At 42.8% G+C, this 9,318-nt stretch overlaps 1 protein-coding gene across 1 annotated transcript in view; it reads left to right on the forward strand.

Moving 5' to 3' along the window:
• Positions 1 to 7,053, forward strand: part of TNFAIP8L3 (TNF alpha induced protein 8 like 3) — a 44,858-nt gene extending 37,805 nt beyond the window's left edge. Inside the window, exon 2 of the mRNA XM_035335863.1 lies at positions 3,981 to 7,053. Coding sequence (XP_035191754.1) covers positions 3,981 to 4,543 — 563 coding nt within the window. The 3' untranslated portion in view covers positions 4,544 to 7,053. The remainder of the gene's footprint in view (positions 1 to 3,980) is intronic.
• Positions 7,054 to 9,318: the final 2,265 nt, after the last annotated feature.

Below are 9,318 nucleotides of genomic sequence, written 5' to 3' on the forward strand. Positions count from 1 at the left end.
GTCCATCTCCCCCAGGCCCAAGCACTGCTAGCAGCTGGATGGATGCCCGCATTTCCAGCAGCTTTGCTGACTCCTTGAAGCCTGCTTCTTGATGCAGATGCTGTATTGCTTTTGAAAATTGAGGATTCTGGAATATTAAAAATAATTCAGCCTCTTCATCATCTTTGTTTTCTTATGTACTTCCCTCTTGTTCAGTTCAAGGTACAACTCTTTGCTAACTTAGAGGACAGCTGCAGCACAGACGCAGGGACCTTTCCTGACCCTCTTCTCCCCCCAACCCCCACTGCCCTCAGCCCCCTGCTGCAGCTTATGGCAGCCCCGCTCAGCTCGGTGGGACACATGCAGGCTCAGCAGGTGCCCCACAAACATGCAGTTCAACACGGACCCAAAAGCACAGCACACCACCAGCTGCCAGAGGCTGGCAGTGTATCTCAGCACGGTGTTATACTCCCAGTTTCAATGGGCAATAACACACACAGCTGCAAGTGTCATTGGCTTTAGCTGAGGCAGAGTCAGTGGCGGAGCTGACTGATGAACTGGCACAAGCTGCAGCAGGCACTGTAGTAACAACTCCCAGTGTCAGACAAGCCAACTTAACTCCACAGGTGGGACAAAACCAGATAAATTGCTTCATATCCCCTTATCTTCAAAGCAAGCCTGTTAATACACTTAGCAGAAAATCTGCAGTTGGCAAACTCTACCGAATCTGAAGATCAGCTCCTTCCCTGCAGGTTTTTACCTGTGAACAAGCACTCCCTCCAGAGCTCACAGCAATGCATCTTTCAGCCTTTTGCCAGGGAGAAAATAGCCTGGCTCCAAGACTTTTTTAAGGCTTTGGCTAAGGGAGCTAAGTGAGAGTGAAATGGATTCATCTGCTTGGGGTAGTTGTTTCCATGTCCACGTCATTGCTTCCAGAAAGTCAGCCACACTCTCTCCTATGCTTGTACTGTTTCTGCTGTCGTGTATATACTGGGTGAATGGCTATTTACATGAAAATACAGTCGCTGAGCGTTTAGTTCTAACCATTTGTACTTGGCACAGCCATCATTTTGAGAATATTACAGATGCTCTTGCTTTTTAATCTCAAAAACTCTGAAAATATGTGTAAAACTCAGATATCCCTCCTGCAGAGTCACTGAACTCTTTCCGCACTTCTGCTATTAGGCAATCCTGTCATTAGGCAAGCCTGCTATTAAGTTTAGTGGATGGGAGGCATCCTTGTCCCGCTCGGCGTTGCGTGCAGGAGCTGGTCCCGGCCAGTCGAGTCAAGCACGACGCTGACTGCGTGCCGCCAGGCCCTGCCATGCCGGCTGCGGGGAGCCCTCCGGTCACCCCGACTGCCCCGGCCTGGCGCCAGCCAGGGTTTGGTATCGCAGCTGTGGAAATAGGGTCTGGGGAGCTGCCTTTTCTGAAGGGTGGGAGATTGCTGTGGGATCGATCCCTTCACATGGGCTTTTGGAATAGCTTTTATCATATACGACTCTTCAGAGGGTTTAGAGGGGAGCGCAAATCTGGAGGCAAACCCATCCCTGCTTTAGTGAAAACTCAGGTGCCAGGATTTCTGTAATGGAGGCTAACCACTACCCAGTGAAGTGGCATGATCAGGGCCTGCATTTTCTTCTTCAGGTTTGGTGGAATGTTCCTGAAAGCTAATGGCATCTATAACGCTGTTGCCGATCTGTTTTGCTACAAAACAGAAAACAGAAGTGCTGTCTGTGGGAGGCGAAGACGTTTAAAGGGAAACGTGCTGCAGGAAGAAAAGTCTTCCACTGTAAACCTGCAGTCCACACAGAAGCTAGACCTTAATGGTGTGGCTAACCACCTGTGAGCTTTGAGAGCCTGCTGGTGGCCAGGCCACTGCCAGCCCCCCCCCCCCCCCCCCCCCCCCCCCCCCCCCAACCCATGGACGCCCTGGTGTCCTTTTGTGGGGCTTGGTGCGTGTGTGGGGCCTGGCCAGGCCCCCAGGCCCCGCTTCACCTCACGCCACAGCCCAGCAGCACGTCGGCACAGATTTCGTGCTGCGAGGGCCAAGCATGGAGGGACCCAGCCACGCTAGCGGCTGGGGAATACGACACAGCAGCTGAATTGGCATGAATACCAGTCAAATTAATATTCTAAAAGCTTACTGCATTTATTTGCAGGTTCTGATCAAACCAGATACTGAACAACTGCATCCACTTGATTAATAGCAAACACTTGCTACAGAAACAGACACTAATACTAATCTTCCATTTCACTGTGTTTAATGCACATAATTATTCATCACAGATACTATTTATATACCCCTGTACTGCAAAGTGAAAGAAAGCTTTTGTCCTGTTTTTTATCATTTTTAGATTAAATCCAAGTTTTTCCATTTCCTTCAGTCAGCAGATCAGGCCCACAATTTTCTCTCCAAATGACAGGCAATTCTTTTTAAGCGTGTTGAATTATTTTTTCCAGGTGGTGGTTCAGCTGAAATTAAATGATACTCTTTTCTGTTACTCAGTGGTACAGCTGTAGCACAAGGGAAAGATGACAACTTTAACGTGACATTCTAGCGAACGTGGAAAACAGTTTTTAAACAGAGGACTTTAAATTCTCGGTGCTACTTACTGCTGCCTCATGCGACAACGTAGGAAGCACCGAGAGGGAAGGGAGGCTGGGGTGAGAGCACAGCAGCATGAGCAAAGGCCGTATAGAATACTGTGATACAAGCACACGTGTAGAGTGCAATACCCCAGGCTCTACCACAACCACTGACAAATCCCTGCTGCACAACTGAACTGCAGCACGGCTGCTGCAAGCACGTGTTCATGCCCTGATGGCTGGAAGGAGCCTCATGAGTCAGCCAAAAACCCACTCAGGCTCCAAAATCAAATCAGCACAGGAAGGTTTGATTTTTTATTTTATTTTATTTTTAATCTCTTAGTGGTCCAGTTCCCCAGCAGCTGGCAAAGGGCACAATTTCTCCATTCCCCTCATATCAGACCGAGCTCCCCCAGCTACACACAAACTCGTCACCATTTTGGTACGATGACAACATGCCCTTGGCTCCTGCAGGGACTCCACTGCTGCTGTACTACACTGGGTGATTATTCATATGAAATGTTTCTGTTTCCTTTAGTTTGGCCACATAGGGTCAGTTAAAAAACATTGAGGTGAAAAGCAGAGGAAGGTCAAATTAAGCTCTACCAGTATTTATAGAGCTTTGTTGGATAAAGTTCATTAACAGTAGCCACATGCTCCAAAGGAACTATGTGGCCAGGTTCTATCCTGAGTGGAACCTGCAAAGGTAGGTAAAAGAGAAAAATCCAAGATATTTATGTTTATTTGGCAATTGTCCAACAAATAGCTGAGGTACTTTCATCTGGCAGGAACTGCATGCACTGAAGCACCAACGTTTTGCAAAAATCACAGCCTAGAGTTTTGTAAATTGGTAACAAACTGGAACTGTGGAGATGAAAGCAAAAGAAATGCCCAACTCCGATTTACTAGCCTCTATATGCTGCTGCTGTCTGACCACAGAGCAACAGTGTCTCCTAGTGCCCAAGAGAATAATTCTTTCAGGTTCACGTATGTGCCGGTATTGTGCTTTGCTTCTCCGTGGTAGCTTATTTACCTTCATAAGCACATCTCAACGGCTCTCTCTGCCAAGAAAGCTTTAACATTGACCTACGAAAAAGAAAAAGCTTTGCTTCTGAACCGGTGACTAGAAAAGAGGTGACATGTATTCGCAACCACAACATCCTATTCTTCACTTATAAGCAAAAATCCTCAGTGACAAGACCTGAAACATGGATGTCTGAAAGCCCATGGATATACCTGGAAATTCAGTGTTGCAAATATTCCTGTTACTGCAAATCATGACCATATGTAATGATCAATTAAATAAGCAATACCTCAGTTAAACACATGGGTACTCTTTTTCTTACCTGTTTGTGAAAATGATTTACCAAATAAAATTAACATTTTCTCTTTTCTCTGCTATCCCAAAACAGGTCCTGATTGTTTCAGTTCCAAGAATCTTGCACTGCAAGCCCAGAAAAAGATCCTGAGCAAAATGGCCACTAAAACCATGGCTAACATGCTAATCGACGACACAAGCAGTGAAATCTTTGATGAGCTGTACAAGGTAACAAAGGAACACACCAGAAACAAAAAGGAAGCCCACAAAATTATGAAAGACCTGATTAAAGTGGCAATAAAAATCGGGATCCTCTATCGAAATAATCAGTTCAACCAAGAAGAAATGGAAATCGTAGACAAGTTCAGGAAGAAGCTGAACCAAACTGCCATGACAATTGTCAGTTTCTACGAGGTAGAATACACTTTTGATAGGAATGTTCTTGCAGAACTTCTGAATGAGTGTAAGGACCTTGTGCATGAACTAGTAGATCGACACCTGACACCGAGATCCCATGGGCGTATCAACCACGTCTTCAATCATTTTGCAGATGTGGAATTTCTAACTGCCCTGTACAGTCTCGATGGGGATTGTCGGCCATACCTCAAAAAGATCTGCGATGGCATCAACAAACTACTCGATGAGAAGATCCTCTGAAACTACACTCAGATACAAGAAACCAACCAAAAACTTCTGTCTAGAACTGGCCACCCTTCATGAGCTGCGGTGAGCACGTGAGCTTCCTTTGTACCGTTCTTGCTACAGTATCCAGCAGGAGCCTGAAGGTGCTCACTTGGCTCATGATGAAGGGGAACACCTAAATCAGAAAGCTATCAGTGTTAATGTTTTGTTCACAGATAATTGAGTCTTTTCCAAGGAGTGGCGTGAACAAGGCTGCTGATGTATATTGTTCAGAAATAGATTGCTGTACATCATGATCTTACTAGCTTTGTGGTCAAGGCTGAGCATATGAAAGAAAGTAAGCTCCAATGCATGGCTATGTAAAAATAGGTGATGGAAAAAGAGCAATGCATGGAATTTTCCCCCAGGCTGCCCTTGGTGTGTATGTTTTTTATTATTCCCACACTAATTGAAAAGGCTTAGACAGAAGGTAGGGCTCTCATGGATTAAGCTCTCTCCTTTCAAAAGGATCAGGAATCAATGTGAGAATGCATTTCTGATTTCACATGGTATTTAAGTCTACTAGGGGATAACAAATAATACAAATTGAGTAGAAGTGGTAGAAAATTTAAAGAGCTGTTCTATGAAGCAATGTTCTCATTAGAGATTTTTGGTTTATACCTTTTAATAAGAGAAGATTTCATTTTCATTTTGAAAAGCAGCTCAGTGTTTCAAGCTCAAGGGTAATTAGAAAATTAGACATAGTAGTACAACATTGGTTCTCCCTCTCTCAGATTTTGGGTATTTGGTAACATAGCTGAGTTTAGGCTGAAGGTTATGCTGCTCTTTGTGCTCTTACTGTTTTGCCTGGCAGAGCAAAACACTCTCTGCAAAGATTTTGATATTGCACTTGTGAAGAGATCAGTGGATCTATAAAGCAATGTTAACAGCTCATATCCTCAAAAGATAACATTCAGCCTAGGTAAAATAGTTTACCATATCCATGATGTGAATTTGTGCCTACGGTAAAACAGAGTTGTGACAAAAAAAAAAGGAGCTCCATCTGCCATGCTTGCAGTGCCATCTAGTGCACAATATCCACAGCCCTCTTAACTCCAGTGACTCTGGTGAGCTTCATAAACAAGCTATTTGTTTTGTTTTTAAATGAAATATGCTGATGTCTTGAAACCAAAAACATTTTGAAAAGAGATACTGGTTTCTTGAAAGTTTTGTTGGAATAAAGGGAGAAGCAGAGCAGAGCAGATACTCCAGCTTGCTGCTTGCAGGATCTCGCAGCTCAGCGGATGGTGCTGCCTGTCCCTAAGTAGGGGGAGCATGGGCAGAAATCTCTCCTCTCCTTGCTTTCTGCATCTTATCCCACAGACTCACCTCAGTCTGCTGAGGCTTCAATGTCACATAGCATCTCCTTTACTATGACAGAGAGCAGACAATCCCATCACCTGGAGATAACACCTTTCATATAGCATATATTATAATACAGAGACTTATGTCCTTTAAAATTGACAAAATGCAAGAAGCCATTCCTCTCAAAGGAAAACTTCCAAGGGTTATCACCCATTACTTCAAGATAACAAAAATTTATATTTTCGCATTTAAACTCAAATAATGTGGTGGTAGAGAAAACTTTTCAAAATTTTATTCTCATTCTTCTGTCTTTCCGCACCCCAGAATAACTGTAGCTCATCTCTTGCAAAAACAGTTTTAACCATTCTATTGACAGTCATACAGGTGAGATTACACATACCCAGATCACGTATTCACTACGGTTTGGACAAGAAGCATTTCCAGGAGAATGCATTTTGGAGCAGAGGAGGAACACTAAAATGGCAGCATCAGACATTTCCAGATCAATTTGTAATGATGTAGTTTTTCCTCATGTTTCCTTCAAGCATAAAAGTCTATTTAGTAGCAATGAAGGTAAACTGTTCCTTTTTAGCACAGCACAGTAATAGTGTATGAACTTTTGGGATGGAAAGTCTATTAAGATTTGCCTTACAAGGTTGCAAGTTGAGACATTTGCAGAGCCATATTTACATGCACCATTAGCTGCATTCTTTCTAAGAGCACGTACTTGTCAACTGATGCTTTTGAATAGTAGTTATTGTATCCAACACTCCTGTCCCAGTGCACACGTCGGATTCTGCGTGTTTGTTTCTCTTGTGGCAAACAAATATAAGATGTTTTTTTTAAAAGCTGGACAAAGAGATTATTCAACATCGAAGATATCCAAAAGGAAAGGGATATCCTATGTATGTGACTTCCTTTTTGTGCGTTGCAAGTATCAATATTCAAAATCTGGTATTTTAGACAGGTCAGTTGAACATCTGTCATTTACAAATCTGAGTAGCCTTAATGAAATAAAATGTTTTTGAGCATTTCTCATACTTGCCTATCTGGTATATTCATTGTTTACTTTTGTACTAGTAGTTTGGTATGTAACGACATTGCGAATGGGCAATGCCCAGGTCACTTTAAGTATATGATGTATTATCATATTTGTGGATTAAAGATGTGTGATTACTGTCCTTTCTGCTTTCAATTTATTTTTCTACCATTCAATGTGAACTCAGTAAGATGAAGGAATGGACATAATCTAACTTTTGCTACCTTCAGCTGTTCAACCTAAAAGGTCTTTGAAGGACAGGTCTCGTGAAAGTAGGAGGTTGGTATGTGGACAATTTACGTGTTTAAATAAAAACCGGAAAACCCCATTTCTGTTGCATCACACGCACACAACATAAACATGCATCAGCAACAAAGGGCAGTTCTGTTTTCCACGAAGTTCTTGAGCAGTTGACCTGAGGGTTGATGCTGGCTCCATGTGTTCTGCACTATGGTCGAGGGTTTGGGGTTCAGAACCCCCCACACAAACCCCATGGAGCACAAGCTTCTGCCTTCAGGGCCCTGGCTGTCCCCAGGCACAGCTTGAGCGGTGCCAATAATCTCTCGCAGTCTGTCTCAAGGCCGGAGCAGGTGTAACACACCCTGATCTAGCTCTCTAGAGCTTCTTGCAGGTTTTCCATTATTTATTTAGTTCCTGTTCAGCTGTGACTTCAGTTGGAAGACACATCCCTGACAACTTTCAAATCCCTACCCTAAACGAGGTAGATACTGGAACTTCACAGAATGTTTTAACAACAGCAAGCATATATTCCTCTGTCCTTATTTCCAGAAAAGGCAAACAGTTTTGGCTGAAAGAGATGATTTGCCAACAGCTCACATGGCAATTAGACCAGAAGCAATTAAGGAGTAGCACAAATAGAACTGCCAACTACCTTAAAAGGCAAGTTTAAGGCGACCTTAGTAAATGGTACTTCAAGTACCACTGCTGGTAAAACATTGCTCTCAGGTTAATTTTATTAATCATACCATGGCAGGACACAATATTCTCTGCTTCATCACTGGCAACTTTATTACAGAGAAAAACATGAAAATTCAAGAAACTCTCAAGAGTAACCACTTCTGGCATCCTGACGGAATTCTACACATACCAGAGAGCAGTACATTGCACGGAACATGTAATCTCATTTGAGTTAGAAAAACATTCTCATAGGAAGGCACATAAAGTACTGACCCTGAAAAGACCCGAAAGGTAAAACACCATTACCTCTTATCACAGCAACAGGATTGCAAAAGCAAGTCTTAACTGGATGACTTCAGCAGATGTATTTTTACCTGCTATGATACAAGCAACACCAGAAAAAGACAATACAGATTCTTACCACATAGAAAAGATAATACAGCTTTTTTTATGGTGTTTTATGATGGAGAAAAAAAAATAGTGCAAGATAACCATCTTCCCAATATTTGGAATCAGTCAGTGTCATTTCTGAGCTACCCACAAGTACAGAAGAACCTCCAGACAGTGCTATGCACTGCATAAGTTTATGCTCTTAGCTCCTTACATGAGAAGGGGTTTGGAATACCCAACCGAAAGTACTATGGAAGTGGGAGATTTGATATACGTTTAGGAAAAAACACTGCATCGTTCTGCCCTGCTGCACTTCCACCGATTTTCAGACCAAAACGTTTCATTAAAAATATTTGAAAATACTTTGGGAAAAGGAGGAAATCGATAAAAACAGGTAAAATACTGATCCCATATGATAATTTCATGTTGACTCCAAAACGGTCTGAACTCCAAGATGCCCATGGCACACAGCAGTAAAACAGTGGAGGCTCCTGCTACCTGGGGTTTTTATGCAAAACACTGTCCAACTGCCATTTCAGAAAGGTCGGTAGGCTCTGAACAGCTTCTAGATCCTTCTTGAAAGAGAAAACCTTCATGCTAACAGGATTATGTGCTCTGTTCTTTCTGGCCTACTTGTACACATTTTATTTCATTTTCCCAGAAAATGTGTTAATCCTTCAAGACCTAACAAGTCACAAAGAACAGAACCCAACACACATATTCCCTCTTAAAGTTTAAACAAACTCCCTGCCTATTTCACATCTCTCAACCCAAGAAATTCTAGGCAAGTACACTGCAGCACTGCTTTACCAAGACATGCACAGGGGTTAAAGGTCAAGCCCAAAGCTCACTACTTAGTAAAATTGCAAACAAGATTCTACATGGCTGCATTTTTGCCAGGACCTGCTCTCAGACATTGTCTGATCCTATCCATTCAGGTGTTAATACAGCTGTTAATGTAGGTGCTCGCTCCCTTACCAGTTTGCCCCTTCAGCCTTCAGTGTAATGGATGTTACTCACTCTAGAAATCTCAGTCCTGTGTAGGAAAAGCATTTAATTTTTCTTAAGTGTGAGGAATATAACTGTAAGGCAAAGGATG

The sequence above is a fragment of the Oxyura jamaicensis genome, chromosome 10 (assembly GCF_011077185.1).
Source record: "Oxyura jamaicensis isolate SHBP4307 breed ruddy duck chromosome 10, BPBGC_Ojam_1.0, whole genome shotgun sequence".
NCBI lineage: Eukaryota > Metazoa > Chordata > Aves > Anseriformes > Anatidae > Oxyura > Oxyura jamaicensis.